At 38.3% G+C, this 17,263-nt stretch overlaps 2 protein-coding genes across 12 annotated transcripts in view; one reads left to right on the forward strand and one right to left on the reverse strand.

Moving 5' to 3' along the window:
• The first annotated feature begins 1,602 nt into the window (after positions 1–1,602).
• Positions 1,603–10,377, forward strand: hebp2 (heme binding protein 2). Of its 2 annotated transcripts, XM_034900284.1 has the most exons (7): positions 1,606–1,691; positions 2,034–2,135; positions 7,836–7,971; positions 8,549–8,729; positions 8,884–9,549; positions 9,591–9,886; positions 9,918–10,377. In XM_034900284.1, exons 2-5 carry the CDS (start codon positions 2,061–2,063, stop codon positions 9,065–9,067), a joined length of 576 nt encoding a protein of 191 aa, XP_034756175.1. In that variant the 5' UTR covers positions 1,606–1,691; positions 2,034–2,060; the 3' UTR covers positions 9,068–9,549; positions 9,591–9,886; positions 9,918–10,377. The 2 variants fall into 2 exon arrangements, with proteins under 2 accessions (XP_034756174.1, XP_034756175.1); XM_034900283.1 differs by having other exon boundaries at positions 1,603–1,691; positions 2,038–2,135; positions 9,591–10,377.
• Positions 10,378–12,984: 2,607 nt separating this feature from the next.
• Positions 12,985–17,263, reverse strand: part of LOC117961524 (NHS-like protein 1) — a 98,378-nt gene continuing 94,099 nt past the window's right edge. For 7 of the 10 annotated variants that reach the window (XM_034900256.1, XM_034900261.1, XM_034900257.1 and 4 more), the window contains 2 exons: positions 16,520–16,558; positions 12,985–15,611 (listed from right to left, as the gene is read on the reverse strand). In XM_034900256.1, the coding sequence (XP_034756147.1) occupies positions 14,921–15,611; positions 16,520–16,558 (730 nt within the window). In that variant the 3' untranslated portion in view covers positions 12,985–14,920. The remainder of the gene's footprint in view (positions 15,612–16,519; positions 16,559–17,263) is intronic. The other 3 variants (XM_034900267.1, XM_034900266.1, XM_034900259.1) reach the window with 1 other exon arrangement.

Below are 17,263 nucleotides of genomic sequence, written 5' to 3' on the forward strand. Positions count from 1 at the left end.
GTAGATGTGAAAGCAATGCATGGAAGTTGTGCTAATTGAGCTCTGTTTAGTTACAGTTTTGAGAGGCAGTTAGAGAGCTCAGGGACCGTCTACAAACTACAACACAGAAAAGAGATAAAACTAAAATATGTAGGCTATCAATTTAATGATTAAAAAAAGTAGTGTTTGCAAACTTACCTCAATTATAACTTGTCTCCTATTAGTTGTACTACAGCACTTACTTTAAAAAAAATAAGCATATGCTTATTTTTGAAAATCTGTTTGTATTTCTTTTCTGTGTTGTAGTTTGTAGACGGTCCCGAAGCACTCCTTGCAGTATCAACACAGGAACTAAACAGAGGTAAATTAGCACAACGTTCTTGCATTTCTGTCACATCTACAGCAGTCAGATTCACTGTGTTCACTCAGGAGAAGAAATCACTTCACATGGGTAAGCATCTTTACTGACATTTTGAGCATGTTTAGAGTCTAAAAACACATTTAAAACTTGCTCTGTTGAAGCCTGTTGGGCGCTAACTCTGGCAGGAGGATAACATGGTGTAGGCAGCACCGATTGTTTTCATTTTTCTTTCTACTGACAGCACTTCAAATTTACAAACAACAGAGCCACATGTTGGAATTGACCCGAATTCTTCTTTAACATAGTGTTTTACTGCACAGCTGCTCATCTTTCATAGAGACCAGGATCTGTGTGCCCAGTCTCTCACATCAACAGGCAAAAACTGTAGCTTAATCCTAAATACTACTTAAACACTATGTACAACTCATGTTCTGACTTATCCTCACCATCACTTCAACATTTAAATCAGTTCCAAATGTACAGATGTAGCAGCTTTTTCCCCATTCGTAACGAATCATGTGTGTGTGTACGTGTGAGTGTGTTCAACGTTTGGAAGTTGTTCTGTTTTAGGTTTTAGGTTGTTTTTACTCACCTCTTTGTGATTGTGCATCATATCGCCTGGACTGTGTGTTTTATTAAATACTGCAAATTTCCCTTTTTCTTTTCTTGAAAAGTTTGCTGTCAATCCCTATGATGTAAATAATTGCAATGTAGTAAATAAATGGGAGATGTTTTTCCCAGAAATACCTTTTAATTGTGTGGTAACATTTGATTTATACTACATGCTGGGTGATGATAATCAAGGCTGGGTGAAGATGTTTGAAGGCCCCGGTTACCATTAAACAACTTTATTTACTAAAATGTTAGTATTTTACAATCTTAAATAATAAAGAAGTTAGAACTAATTTTGACACAAGGCCACAAGGTTAGATGATAATATACTGTAGGTCTCAGAAATATATTCATATATATTTAAATGAAGACCAAAGTGTTCAAGTTGGGAAGTGCTGTATTCTCATTGGAAGCAGCAAAAAGAGCAAAGAATCCCTGATCCCCTGATTTAACCGACATTAGAGATTTTGCTTATAATTGGACTTGTAACTGCTATCATGTTGCCCCAGTTCTTGCATCATTTTGTAGCATGAATGTCGGGCAGCTCAAACACACCCAGACTACGCCCAAATTATTTACTCAGTGGTGTTGACATTACGGATCGGGACTCTTATTTTGAAGTTACCCTCACTCAGCCAATCAGAGTTCAGCTTTATGTAACAGGAAGTCATATAAGACACTTCTATTACGAAAACAAACGCGTTCCACACACCGTAGTTATAAAACGCGTGACTTTCAGGTAATGTCCATGATCCTCCTGTCTTCATTTATTATTTTTTTCACCTTACAAGATGATGTAGCATTGCTTTAACAAAAGCGTTAGGCAGTGAAGAATTAGCCTACTATCCGAATCTGAATTAACTTAAAATGTATTTCCACAGCTGTTTCATAAGCTAATTTTGTGTTTGAATACATAACTTGTCCCGTGACTTTGTGTAATAGGTTATATTGGTACACCACTATAACGTTTTATAATGCTTTACGATACATACACGCATTGCAGTGGTTTGGAAACGTCTGAGTTTGGCGATATTTAGTTATTGGTTATGTTTTGTTATTGACGATTTTATTTATTAAACAGACAGTTTTGACCACCTTCACACCAGTCATGCTGAAAACCGTGGGGCAAGCTCTGTTCTCAACAGGACTGCAGAATCCTAAATACACAGCAGAGGAGAAAAAGGTGTGTATTTCATAGATTGCATTGTACAAAAGTAAACGTTTGGTCGTTGATTGTTTAGCACACTTCCATGATGACAAGAGATGTGAGTTAAGTTAGTGCTGAAATGTTACGTTGACAATTTAGAAAGGTTTTCCGTTTTGCTCAACAGGAAGTTAATTAGTTCTGAAAATCAATTTGCAATTCTTTATATAATTTAATGATATAAAGAATATATTTATTTTAAATTGATTATCTTTTGGTCGAACAAAACAAGACATTTGCAGATGTCACCTGTGATGCTACTACACCAATAAGTGTGTGCGTGTGTGTGTGTGTGTGTGTGTGTGTTCAACGTTTGGAAGTTGTTCTGTCACCTCTTTGTGATTGTGCATCATATTGTCTGGACTGTGTGTTTATTAAATACTGCAAATTTCTCTTTTTCTATTCTTAAAAAGTTTGCTGTCAATCCCTATGATGTAAATAATTGTAATGTAGTAAATAAATTGTTGGATTATGTTACACTAGAGAGTATTCTTAATATAAACTAGAAATTGCGGTGTGAAGGCTATATGTTCAAAGGCTGACACACTGGATTGCTGACTTGATTTGTGTAAGAAGAAGATGAAGCAGGGAGAATAGATCAAAAAGTGTGAATGCGTTTTAATTAGTATGAATTTCTTTGAAAAGTTGAATAATACCCCAAAGGTTTGAAAGATGTTGCACATTTTCATTGTATTTAGTTGAAAAAGTGGAAATGGGTTTAGTCATTGAAAAGTTGAATAACACCAATAATGTTTGAAAGATGTGGATTATACATATATATATATATATATATATATATATATATATATATATATATATATATATATATATATATATATATATATATATATTAGGAAGGAATAGGAAGAAAGGATGGGTGGAGTTACACACACACACCAACTGACAGACACACAAGAAGAGAGGAAGATAGGAAGAAGAGAAAAGAATGAGAGGAGTAGAGAAAGAAGAGAGGAAGAGGGGAGGAACAAGGAGAACAGGTGTTATTTGTAAGCTAACAAGATGTCATGAAGGACTAGCTGACCAACTGACTGACTCTGATAACTGACTTCAGGCCTCAACACCAGCAGCAGTTCTCACAGAGACGAGGCACACGAACTTCACAGCAACAGCTCAACATGTCAGGGATCAGATCACATGACCAACTGCGATTAAAGGTTGCCTTGACGACTTCTGTCTCAGAGTTCTCACAGAAACAAGGCTCTGGTGCAGGATAGTCCTGCTCCTAGCTGGGATTTATGTGGTATTTCTGGTATGATTTAATGAAGGTAGTGCGGCAGTTGGTGGGCATGGCTTCACTTGGAAGTTTACTGTGCCTCCTATAAAAGTCAGATTGCCTTCCTAAGATAAAAATTGTCCTACATTTTGATGTAGAAGTAATTTATCAAGAGTTAACACTGTGGATGGAATTTTGCTTCTGCCTTTTTCCACTCTGTCAGTTGGGCCCTGCCCTCCCAGTCGACGCATTCCATCCCATACACACCAATGTAAAAATGTCAGAAAGACATTTTTTCCAAGTCTTAAAGAAGTCTGAATATTTTAAAAGTACTAATGGAATTTGAAAGTTGAACACCAACCCTGAATGTATGAAAGATGTGGAACATTTTAAAGTTTGAATGGAGTTTCTCGGTGACTGTATGAATGAGGAGCTAGCAGTTGAAAATGTACAAAAATGTGTCAACTTTGAACATTTAGTCTATCCGCTTTAATGGGGCGAAAAGGCCCGCTAAATGTTGAATATTTTGGAAATTATGAATGTTATGAATTTTATGAATGTTATGATTGGAAGTGCTTGAGTCTGAATTGAGCTGAACGTTTTGACAGTATAGTATGTTGAATATAATGGTAAAGCAGCACTGTGGCCCAATGGTTAGCATTGTGGCCTCGCAGCAAGAAGGTACCAGGTTTGAACCCATGTCGTCCTGGGCCTTGCTGTGTAAAGTTTGCATGTTCCCCTTGTGTCTTGGTGGATTTTCTCTGGGTGCTCTGGTTTTCTCCACCAATAAAAATACCCCTCTCTACTAAGCTGATGTGTGGTGGGTGCTACACGTTGTTAATGTTGCAGTAGTCCTCCCCCCTGAAGTGCTTTGAGTGTCTATATTAATTATTATTGTTATAAAAAAGGCGTAGTATAGAATGTTGAAGTAAGTGACAAAGTCATATAGAATGTTGAAAAAGTCTAACTATATTGTGTCAAAAAGTGATACAAAAAAATCATTGTATAGTATGTCAAAACAAGTATAAAATGTCAAACATTTTGAAGAAATGTCATAGTAGGCTATAGTATTTCAAAAAGTTATTGTATAGTACGTTGAAAAAGTCAAAGTATAGTATGTCTGGAAGAACAACTCCACACAAAATGGCCCAGCCCGGACTGCGGATTGAACAAGAAGTCTGTAGTACCCACTTGTTGGTTGTTGGAGCAGTTCTAACCACTAAGCCATACTCATAAGTCATACTATAGTTTTTGGAAAAAAGTAATAAAGTATGTTATAGTATATTATTGTGTGTCCAGAAAATGATAAAAATTTTGGGGAAAAAATGATAAAAAGTTATTGTATAGTATAACAAAAAAAACTCATAGTATGTGGAAAAAAAGTATTAAAAAAGCCATAGTATGGTATGTTGAAAAAACACTCATAGTATAGCATATATATAGGGACACTTTGATATGTCACTGAAGAAGTCTGGGATAGATCCCCAAACCTTAGAGCCATGTGACTAACAGTCTACCGCCCAGCCACAAACAACTCAGTTTAACATGTGGAAAAAAGCCATAGTATAGTGTAGTATAGTATGTCCAAAAGGGTGATAATAAAAGATAAATGTCATAGTATAGTATGTTGAAAAAAGTGATGAAAAAGTCGTAGTATAGCGTACGGAAAAAGGTGATAATAAAGTCATAGTGTAGTAATTCCAAAAAAATGATATAAAGCCATGGTATATGTTGAAAAGGTCATATTATAGAAAAAGTTGCGGACGCTTCAATCGTCAGATAAGCGTAGAATTGTATCCACCATCATTGTCACTATGGGAGTAGCATTCTACCTCCCAGCCACAAGCCACCTAGTGTTAAATGTAGAAAAACGGGATTAAAAGCCGTAGGATAGCATGTCAGTAAAAAAGTGATGAAACAGCAGTAGTATGTCAAAAAGTCATAGTATAGTATGTCAAAAAAAAAGTGATAAAAAATCCATAGTATAATATGTCAAAAACGTCATAGTATAGTATGTAAAAAAAAAAGTGATAAAAAAGCCATATTATTGTATGGCAGTAACAGACGAGATAAATCTTGATCCACCGTCCTTTTGACTATCGGGCTATCGTTCTACCGCCCAGCCACAAGGCACCCAGTCTTATATGTAGAAAAAAACCTAGTAAAAGTGATTATAAAGCCGTAGTATAGTTTGTCGGAAAAAAAAGTGACAAAAAAGCAATATTATAGTATGACGAAAAACTCGTAGTATAGTATGTTGAAAAAGTGTTAGAAAAACCTATAGTATAGTATATCCGAAAACATTATACTATAGTATGTAAAAAAAAAGTGATTAAAAAGTCATAGTACAGTATGTCAAAAAATTCATAGTATAGTATGTAAAAAAAGTGATAAAAAAGTCAAAGTACAGGATGTTGGGAAAAAGTGATAAAAAAGCCATAGTATAGTATATTAAGAAAAATCATAGAATAGTATGTTGGGAAAAAGTGATAAAACGGCAATAGTATAGTATGTTGAATCTGTCATGTTATGGACACTTCAACATATTTCAGATAAGTCTGGAAATGATCCACCAACCTTATGAATATGGTACTAATATTCTACCTCCCCGCCACAAGCCACCCGGTGGTACATGTAGAAAAAGCCCTAATAAAACTGATTAAAAAGGAATAGTAGAGTGCCAGAGTAGCTCAGTTGGTAGAGCGGGCACCCATATATAGAAGTCTACTCCTCAGGCTCGACTCCGATCTGCGGTCCTTTCATGCATGTCGTTCCCTTTCACGTCTTCAGCGGTCCTGTAAAATAAAGGCCTAAAAATGCCCCAAAAAACTAACAAAAGCAATAGTATAGTATGTCGAAAAAGTCATAGTATGTCGTAAAAAAGTGATAAAAAAGTCATAGAATAGTAGTATATCGAAAAAAAAGTTATAAAAAAATGTCATAGTATAGTATGTTGAAAAATGTGATGAAAAAGCCATGCTATAGGATGTCGGAAAAAGTAATTAAAAACATGTCATAGTATAGTATGATGAAAAAAGTGATAAAAAAAGTCATATGATAGTATGTTGGGAAAAGTGGAAAAAAACTCATAGTATAGTATGTCAAAAAAAGTGATAAAACAGCAATAGTATAGTATGTCGAAAAGTCATAGTATGGCGGAAAAAGTGATAAAAAAGTCATAGTAGGGTACAGTATGTCAAAAAAAGTAGTAAAAAATTCATAGTGTAGTATGTCAAAAATGTCATATTATAGACACAGTTAGGGACACTTTGACATGTAACAAATAAACCTGAAATTGATCCACCATCATTGTGACTATAGGGCTACCATTCTACCTCCCAGCCCCAAGCCACCCAGTCTTATATGTAGAAAAAAAATAAATAGTAAAAGTGATTAAAAAGCCGTTGTATAGTATGTCGGAAAAAAGTGATAAATATAGTATGTCAAAAAAGTTATGAAAAAAGTCATAGTATAGTGTGTCGAAATGGTCCTAGTTAAGTATGTTGAAAAAGTGATTTAAAAAAAGTCACAGTGTGATGAAAATGTCATAGTATAGTATGTGCAAAAAAAATGATAAAAATGCCATAGTATAGTATGTCGACAAAAGTCATTTTATAGATATAGTTACTTTGACATCTTGATCAACCATCCTTGTGACGATGGGACTATCACTCTACCACCCTTAATGTTTGTTGAAAAAAAACTGATAAAAATGCCATTGTATAGTATGTCGGATAAGAAGTGATGAAAAAGTCATAATATAGTACGTCGAAAAAGTAATGAGAAAGCCATAGTACGCTATGTCGAAAAAAGCCCTAGCAAAAGTGATAAAAAAAGCCATAGTATAGTTGGTTGAAAAAGTCATAGTAGTATGTCTGATAAAAGTGATAAAAAAGCCATAGTATAGTATGTTGAAAAAGTCATACTATAGTATGTTGAAAAAAGTGATTAAATGCTCATAGTATAGTACGTCGGAAAAAGACATTAAAAAGTCCAAGGGTTGTATGTCGAAAAAAGTCAAAGTACAGTTTGTTGAAAAAGTCATAGTATAGTATGATGCAAAAAGTCATAGAGTATGTTGAAAAAAGTGATAGTAGTCATAGTACAGTAAGTCAAAGAAAATTGGAAGAACAAACTCCACAAAAAGTTGAAGTTGCACATTGAACACTCTTATATAGGCACAGAAAAAGCCTGAATAAAATACTAAACTTAAACAGTGATAACAAAAACTGTAAAATATTTCAAAAAGGTAAATATCCCATTACATTTTCCCAATAGCTAAAGGTTTTGTAAATGGTGTAAAGTTAGATTAACATCTGTAGATAAAAGTATGTGGGAGGAGTAGCATTTCTACTAGTTTCTGACATTGTATTGATTGAATGGTGAATTGAAAAAAATAATTACAGATTAATTTATGAGTGTGTGTGTGAATGTGTGTTCTGCAGGGACAAGACTATGAGATTCGCACCTACCATGCCACTAACTGGGTTAGCGTCTCTCTGAGTGGAATGCAGTGGGATGCAGCCATGAACACTGGCTTCCGCAAACTCTTCAACTACATTCAAGGCAAAAACAACAAGAGTAAGTTTCAGCAGTTGTGTTCTTAAAATGCCACGTGGATTTATGTACGGTGAAAAGCAGGAAGAAAAGGTTAAATATAACTTTAGTTTATTTTGTCAGAGAGGTGTTGAAATGGTTTGAGGCTCTTATCGTGTGGTGTTGTAAAACAAACTTTTCATATAAAGCCGTATATTAAACTAAATAAAATTAAACTTCATCAAACACAATTAGTCAAGTTAATAATGTTTTTTAGAATGAAGTTATGGATATCTTTGGCACGAAGACAACTAAAGAGTCGATGAATAAATGCACTTTAGTTCTTGCTCAGCAGTTTGGAACAGCACCGCTGCCTTTGTCTTACTCAGCAGTTTACACCAGCATTATTTATGAGAATATTTACAGAAGTTTGAATGCACCAGCTGGCAACTGAGAGTTAGTTTAGAAAATGTAATATCTTACATATTTTTTTTCTCATATTTACATTTATTCCTGAATTGATTTCCCGTTTTTCTGTTTTACACCAGTCAGACATGTGCTGCTTGTGTGTGTGTTTTATATTTATTTTCTTAATCTAGTAGTTATATTCCTTGTTCCTCAGAGGTGAAAGTGGAGATGACGGCTCCTGTGACGTGCCGCGTGGACCCTGGAGCCGGCCCCGCGTGTGAATCTCAGTTCACTGTGTCCTTCTTCATCCCAGAGGAGCATCAGGACAGTCCCCCGGAGCCCAGCGACCCCGAGGTGATTGTGGAGCACAGGAAAGAGTTTACAGCTTATGTCAGGTACAGTACAACCTCAGAATTATACATTTAATGGCTAATTCAAGATTTCAGTGTGTGAAAGTATCAAAATGAAACCCAAAATGAAAGTCTTTGATATTTAAATCTCAGATATGCAGAACTCAATGTTAGATCCTCCTCTTGTTCCTCCTCCCAGGACATTCGGTGGTTTTTCCAATGAAAATATGAACCGTGAAGAGCTTCTGAAACTTATGGAGAGCCTGCAGAGGGACGGCGTCCAATACGTTGACAAGCCGTTCTACTCAGCCGGGTATGACAGTCCCTTCAAACTCATCAACCGCAGGAACGAGGTCTGGGTCCTCAAGAAGGAGCAGGAGTAGGAGTTTAAAGGGCGCGCAACACTCTAACCACTACAACTGTCTAAAAAAAATGATGATTGTTTGATAACACTCACAACTCCTATCAATGTCCAAAGGGAGAAAAAAATAATTGCTATTATAGGTAGGTATAGATATGTAATGAAATTAAATGGAAGTTTACATACATTAATCTATGTATAATTGTGTTTTACTTTATTTCCTTTGACTAAAAGTTACTGAATTACAGACTACAAATGATTACATGAACTGAATCATGAGGTCATCATAAAATAAAAAAAATAAAAACTGGATACAGTGGGACAATACTTCCAGCAGGTGGAGCAAAGTAGTCAGGACACATTTCTCCTATTTGGGTCAGCTTGTCATGACAAACACCACAAGTGCCTTTTTTAATGAATGCCTTGTTTAGAATACACCAACTGGCTTACTGTTATTCATTCAGATATTCTTAAAGGTCGAAAAATTCTTACAATATCAACAGTGTGGGCAAAAAATGTGATCACAAAAAGAAAATATGAACAAGGTGGCAACTCTTAATGTGTTTTCCCCTAAACATTAACATAAAAGGACTGTGTGCAGGATGAAAAAATGAAGGAAAGATTCTAATGTTTTTACTTCTTATAGCAATAATTGTTTATTGTGAGTGTGGAGAAGAACAAATATTGTAAAGATATATAGATATTGTTTGATGATGGGGGGGGGACACACAATCTACAGCCCTCTATTGGTGGACAGATGCTCTCGAAATTGAGCCAAAACTAGTATGAGGCGTAACAGTCAGTTACTGTAGTTACGTATCTTCCAAATTACAGTATTTTTGTACAAAATAGTGTTTCTGCAGCTCAGCAAGGAAACACAAAAAGGGGCTTTTCAATTTAAAGGAATGTAATTTGGAAGATACACACTGACTTAAATTTAAAAAAAACAAACTTTCAATCTATATTTCGATTTAATACTGGGTTGTTGTTTTTTTCATTCCTCTGAATGAAAAAAAATGGGATAATGACAAAAAGGGATTTGCAACACTTCACTTACTTCACTTTGCTTTTCTCGTTTTCTTTTTATTTAGACAACCAGCATTGAAAAAGCTGCTCCGTTTTGGTTTCAAGCTAAAAAAAAACTAGTGTGGTATTTCCATTTATTCTTTCACTGGGCCAAAAAGAAGAAAAAAAAACTATAAAAAACACACTAACCATTTCGTTAATCATCACCTAAGGAATAGATCTTTTAGCAGCCAGTTTGGAGCAGGAATGATTTACAGGGACCAACAACACTTTCAGTCATGCTAGTGTTGTGTGAAGATAAACTTGAACCAAAATGTGAACCTATCCTTTCACTTCATTGGCAAACTCTGACAGCAGGATTTTCCTCTTGTTAGTCCGTTTCCCTGCTTCTCGGTCTGCCTGACAAAGTGTTTATCTGATCTCAGACCTCACTTAACTGTCACTGCTATCACACTCATTATGATGAGTCATTGTAAATCTGGACCATACCTGCAACACTCGAGTCTCAGCAAAAAACACTTCCCCTGATTAATGAATGTGTGTAGTTACGTGCCTGTGTGGTTTGAGCTGAAATCTGTCAATTAATTTGGTGCTTGATGAGTGTACGATGAAAAAGAATGACATAAGCTAACATAAAAATGTTGCTTTTTTTTAAAAATAAGATTTGACTTTGTTTTATACAATAAATTGCATTAATTATCATGTTTATAGTTCATGATGTACAATAGGTTGTGTTTTTAATCCTAAAGAAGGGACGCTGCTGTACACAGTAGCTGGTGAGGGAATGATGACATAAGCCCTGCACTGATGTATGAGTCATGGGAGATTTTACTTACATCTTAATGATGTTTGATAATGTAAAATGTATTATCTCATCAATAATAAATATAACTCAGCATCAAATGACTGATTGTTCTGATAATGTATTGGCTCTGTCTACACCGTGTAATTATGTTTTCGTGACACTCACAAACCGCAGAAAGCTTCAGGGTGAGTTGTTCTGGTTTGCAGTGGATACAGTCCAGCACGTCCTCCATCGCTCTTTGATCACTGTGACTTTTTTATCAGCCAGTTGAAATCCTCGCCACAGTTCACTTCTCACTTTTTATCCGCTCTCACTTTTTCTCACTCTCTCGTTGTCAGGTTCATGCGCATGGCTGAGTCATTCTTTTTTTTGTGGCATTGTAGTTCCCACTATCATGTTCAGACGCTCAGCAGAAATTCCTTATTTTTTTTTTTTATCCTCCTCTGAACACAGACACACACACACACACACACACCAGTCAGATCGGTCTCATAGGCCGTGCTCAGTGAGGTGAAACATTGCTGCGGATAGGAAACAGATAATGAGTCGGACTGTTTTATTCCAAACACCAGTCATGTATTTCAATCTCCCCCCTACAGCCTGGCGGAGACCTGGCTTGTTGGTTTCCTGTGTTAAATTCACCAAAGTAGGTTTTTGATAGTTGTTGCATTCCTTACAGGCTGTCATTGGTTTCCAATAAATTCAGTACATTAAGTTTATGGATGAAACTCAGGATTATTTTCATTATCAATTACCATTTTGTCTAAGGAAAAACGGATACTTGACAACATAGCCAGTGAGTGCAACATCTCCCAAACTGTCCTATTGCAGCTATCCATTACTGTAGTTAATTGAGTTGACAATTGCAGTGATTAATCGGATAAGAAATAGCTTTATAGTTAACAAAAATAACAAATATACACATATATATATATATATATACACATATATATATATATATATATATACATATATACATATATATATATACATATATATATATATACATATATATACATATATATATATACATATATAGTTTAACTTTTTTATAAAAAAAAATTTTATTGCCTAATTGAGAATTTTTAGTAATTGAATTATTAGTTACTCGAGGAATCGTTTAGCTCTACTATTTACTACTGCTTTGTCGTGCAAAAGTTGATTGATTTTGACGAAAGTAGAACGAACAAGTATATCACGCAGTGCTGAGTCTCAAATGCACAAAATGTAAAAGAACGTGGTCGGGTTGGGTCAGTGGGTAGAGCAGACACACACACACATACACACACACACACAGAGGTACGTGGCTTGTTGCAGAGGTCCAGGTTTCAAATACAACCATTTCCTGCATGTCTTCCACTCTCTCACCTAGCCGTCCTATCAAGTAGAGGCAGAAAACCCCAAAATGTTATCTTTAAAAAAATAAAATAAAAAAAGGCAAAAACTGAATGAGGAAAGGCCTCTTTAGAGTCTCCATTTCCGACCTGTCGTATTCCTGGACTTCTAACTGTGTCAGTCAATACAGTTGTTTCGTCTCATTTGTCACTTTGCTGTATGGAGGTTCTTGATATGAGAGGAGGCAAAGCATTGAAGTGTCAATAGTGTGATTATGGCCGGGAGCGGTTTGTATTGATTCCTGTCTGACAGCCAGATAGACACAGCGTCAGAGAGCAGGTGACTCTGCTGAATTAGAGGTGGAGGGACTACATTGTAAAAACTGAAAGGGTGATAATGTTTTTTTTTACCCCTGGGAAAAAACACTTGATATGCCGAGGCGTTGAAAAGGCAGCGAGGACTTGCTGGGAATGTTGAGAGGTTTCAGTCGTGGGCCACAAACTCAGAGCTTCAATCTGCAGTCAGTGGAAAAGTCTGGCATAGGCAGAGCCCGTGATTCAGTGTGTGTCCTAATATGTTCAGAAGGAGACATAACTGATGACCCTTTTGGGGGGGGGTGTAAAAGATGGTCACTTGATCAGGTTTCCAGATGACGGACGAGTGTGGGTGCCATGGCAACAGCGCTAATGAGGCTGTGATTTGGGGTTCCGGGTTGGCAGAAGGCTGTAAATCTCACACACACACACACACAAAAATGACACAAAAACCTGCGCTTTAAATATCACCTTGGTTTTATTACACAGACACGAAAGTTAGCAGCTCCACTCCCACTACTTTCTGTCCTCTCATCTTTTCACAAGCTCTCTGCGATTGAGACGTTTTCCTGACATGACACGAGCCCGGGGGCCCAAGTACTCAACCATGGTGGGGACACACACTTTGGTCACAGGTGATTAAACCGCAGGGTGTTATGGCTGTTAGGGGGTTATGAAGTCTCACGCCTGTCACCTCAGTTTATGACTCTAAAGAGACCACATTTACTCAGCTGTGAACACCAGCGTGGGTATTAAATGACTCAAGATTAAGGGCAGTAGAAGGCTTTAGCATAAATATTGACATTATTGCATTTTTGTTGTTACTCTGAAGCACCTTTAAATTAAAAAAAATGGCCTAGTGGACCAGCTTAGTAAATGTGGCCCTCCTATCCCTTCCATGTGTCTCCATCACCTTGTTGGTTGATTGTGACACCTTTTGCAGCCCTGCTATGTGAAAATAAATAATCTACAAAAAAGGAAACCACTCCTTTCCAGCAAACACAGGGCTATTAAAATGTACAGTCTCTGAAAATAAGCCAAAATGTTACTTAAAACTTCTTTCTCTATATATTTACATACAGAATCATATAAAACTGCAAAAAGGGTAAACTTAGAAGAACAGCCTAACAGCATTATAGAAATCATTAAAGCCTTAAAAGCTTCTAGTAGGTTTTTAGCTAAATTAGCAACGACTGGACCGTATGCAGGGCGTCGAATCACAGTCAGACTCTTACAGCCAGCCGTTCTCAGCTCTTTGGTAGCATACATGATCCCCAACAGACCCGGCGGTCAGTAAAATAAGCTTTTCTTCTAATTTGATTTGTGTCTGTACATTTATAGATTTATAGTTAACTCCCGAACACAAATCATGATAACACTAGTTTCTTAAAACAATCTTTAAAACATAGTTTTTAAGTCACAAACAAAGAAAAAGACCTACGCACAGTGTAAAATCTATAAACTAAAATTATTTTATTAGAGGTTTTATGAGCCTTCTTTATAGAGTAAATGTGCTGTTTTGAGTTTTTTTGTTATTTTAGTTTTTCTTTTTATACACTCCACAGTTATTTACTTCCTGGCCATCACTAGGTGACAGCACTGAGCCCTGTGCACTTCCTACGGGCCACTGAACATACCAGCTCTGCAATCTAAACCTCCGGCCTAAGAGCAGAAAGCAAAACTTGGGCATAACCGCAGCTGAAGTTGTAAAGTGGAGCTGTCTGTTGTTTCCCGCCCTCTAATTCTGTTCGCAAAATTAAATGGGCTGTTTGAAGCCAACACTTGCAAACCATGGTGCTCTCAAACACTTTCCAGGGCCAACAGAAGAGAAGCAGAAGTTGAGAAAATTCACAAAGCGAGCGTGCAGCACGCCTCTACGTTTCCCTCTCGCCAGCTGTGCCAAGCTACGTAGCACCACGGCAGCGAAGTTACAGCTTGTGACTTTTCAATTCCTTCAATTCACCTAAGTTTACACTTTTAACCTCGTCCTTCAAAGAAACTAAAAGGTTCCTGCGTGTTAAGGACAAATTAAAAGTTAATAAAAAAAACAGCAAAGTGGAAAACAAACTTAGAACACCAAGCGTTAAAGAAACACTATTCTTTTAACACAAAGGGTGAGTCACCAAACGAAGGACAGAGTGAAAATCATGGGAGTATTGAAAAGCTGCAGCAGAACCAGTTCTCCACCTCAGACTGAGTTCAGTCCGGTCCATGACGGGGCGACCTATGACCTCACATCAGGACCCAACATGTCCACTCCCTCAGCGGCAGCGCCGAGGGGGTGGGGCTCAGGAAGGTGTCTCTACAGGGCCGTCTATTGGCTTCTCCTCCGGCCCGCTACCTGGTTATGACGAGTGAGTTCCGCTCCCTGTATCTAAGGGGCAGTCCTTGCTCTTTAACTTCTGCTCTCTTTAGATAAAGTGCCATTGGAGTTATTAAGCACAGGAAGAGTCTGAGCCGTGGGTCTGGACAGACTCTCTGCAGTGTCTCCGTACTCGCTCTCAGCCAGCTCCCCCTCTCGCTCACAGATTACTGTCATTGGGCTGCTGAGGATTCGGCAGCGGGCGTTGTACTTGCTGCTGGCAGCAGAGGGCGGCGTGCGTGAGCGCCCGTATTTTAACCCGCTCATTGTGAAGGACGATGAAGTCGGTGAGGACAGAGGCAAGGCCTCGTAGCGGCTCCACTCGTCTGTTGCCCTTTTGCCACGGCCGGGAGAGGTGCAGGGGCTGTGCGGCGCCATCAGTGAAGAGGGTGAAGCAGCAGGCGAGTCGAACGCTGACTCAGAGTGTGGTCTCTGGGAGCGAGGGTCAGTGGAGCGAAGCATCTCAGTGGCTGACATCCTGAAGCTGGTTTCTGAGCGGCTACCCTTCTTCAGGAGGAGGGCCTTGAAGGTGTCGCTGCTGGTGGAGGACTTGCGGAGGTTGCGCTGGATGGAGCCTGTCTGGCGGGTCAAGGAGGACACCGGCCCTGGGGACACCATCACTGGGGATCCGCCTGTCGGGGTGACGGGTGGAGACTGTGGGTGGCTCCCAGCACGGGACTTGTCCTCTTCAGACTCCTTGCGACCCAGGACCTTGCGCTTTGACCTAGGGTAAGATGTGGATAGCCAGATTAATGATATGCTTAAAGAAATAGTGCAGAGTGAGTGAGTGCAAGCAGGTTGAAAGTGAAGGATAGTAAAATGTTGAACTGATGGAAGAGCAAGAAGAAATACAACAGTGGGGGGCAGTTTTGTCAGGAAACAAGCATCAAATCCAATTATTCAAATTGAAATTAGGTTGCAGCATATGGGATTATCACATTAACTGAGCAGGAAGCAGCCTTTGGAAGACTGCCCATCCCAGCTTTGTGTTGTCACAGCTTTAAAAAAGAAAAGAAAAACATTTGCACTTGAAATACTTGGTCTACACAGCTACAATCTTTGTCCCAAATTTGCCATATGTGAGCACTGCCCCCAGCAACCACGTGTCACAGCACAAGTCTTAAAGAAGTTAAATAAAAGAGAGCAATGAATGGCGTGGATGTTCAAAAAAAAAAGGGATGGCAATGAGAAGAGTTTTTGTAAAAAAAAAAAAGAAAGAAGAAAAAATAAAATCCAATGAGTTTTTACAAGAAAAGACGCAGACGCTGCAACTGTGCAGGAAAGCTCAGACGCGGCACAATGAAATTAATCAAAAACACAAACTGGGAAAAGTGCCCAAAGCAGTTTTAATCAGACAGGACAATTCAGCCTCCTTTCAGCAGGGGGTATCAGAGTGGTTTACTGCACCACTCATCCTACACTGTCTATAACTTCTGCACCAAAGCATAGCAATAAAGCTGCAACTGGCAGAATACAGGGGATTAGGGCTAGCAAGGAAACGGCTTTAGTAATCGGTGGTCCACGCACGGGTTGCACTGCGGGACTACAGTTGCTAATCCAAAGGTAGCATCATCGCGATGGAAGAAACATGGCTTGCTCATTAAAGGGAAGGTGCTACTTGCCACTTCGCACCTCTCTAGAAAGGATGCAGCCACCCACTGCATGCCCCCTCTGCACAGGGAGGGAGAGAGGAGAGGGGAGACAGAAATGATTAAAGGCATGAAAAATACAGATTGTGCGATAAGGAAGTGATTTGATGCTAAAAGTCTAGGGAGCAGTGAGACAAAATCCCTAATCCTCTGATTAGATCTACAGAAAGAAATTCTTCCATAAAAGCACAGAAAACCTGTACAGAATATACGTGTGAAGGTCAAATAAGAGGGAGAACTAGAGGGTACAAATGGTTTGTGAGAGAATCTAATTCTGCTTTAGGTTTTAGAAAGGCTGCAAACGACATGTCTGTGCCCTAAATTCAACCAACATCTAGCGTCGTCCCCTCGCCACATTAGCCCGTCAGCCTTACATAAGACTTTTGTCACACACATACACACGTGCATACTCACACACCTGAACTCAGTCAACCAAGACGGCTCCATACTGAACTCACGGTTTATACTCAACGTTTGTTAAATTCACAAACACACGGCCACACTGGAGAGGCGCTGATACCAATCTCAGTTATAGAGGTAAACAAGGCTGCAATTTAAGACACATCTCGGAGTGCTTTATCGATTTCTTTCTCCTGGCTGTACTTGGTTTGGGAGGATCTCTCTCCAGACAGGTTGTGTTTTATGCTGTATCTGTAAAGGCATTTCTCCGTTTTCCCAGAGCAAGAGAGGGAAATCACAGAGTGGAAGACAACATTATTGCACAGGT

This window comes from Etheostoma cragini, chromosome 18 (genome assembly GCF_013103735.1).
Source record: "Etheostoma cragini isolate CJK2018 chromosome 18, CSU_Ecrag_1.0, whole genome shotgun sequence".
Taxonomy (NCBI): domain Eukaryota; kingdom Metazoa; phylum Chordata; class Actinopteri; order Perciformes; family Percidae; genus Etheostoma; species Etheostoma cragini.

Coding starts and splice junctions, on each gene's coding strand:
- hebp2 (XM_034900283.1), top strand. CDS start 2,061: ATGCTGAAAACCGTGGGGCAAGCTCTGTTCTCAACAGGACTGCAGAAT. Junction 2,136..7,835: donor ACACAGCAGAGGAGAAAAAG/GTGTGTATTTCA, acceptor TGTGTTCTGCAG/GGACAAGACTATGAGATTCG. Junction 7,972..8,548: donor TCAAGGCAAAAACAACAAGA/GTAAGTTTCAGC, acceptor CTTGTTCCTCAG/AGGTGAAAGTGGAGATGACG.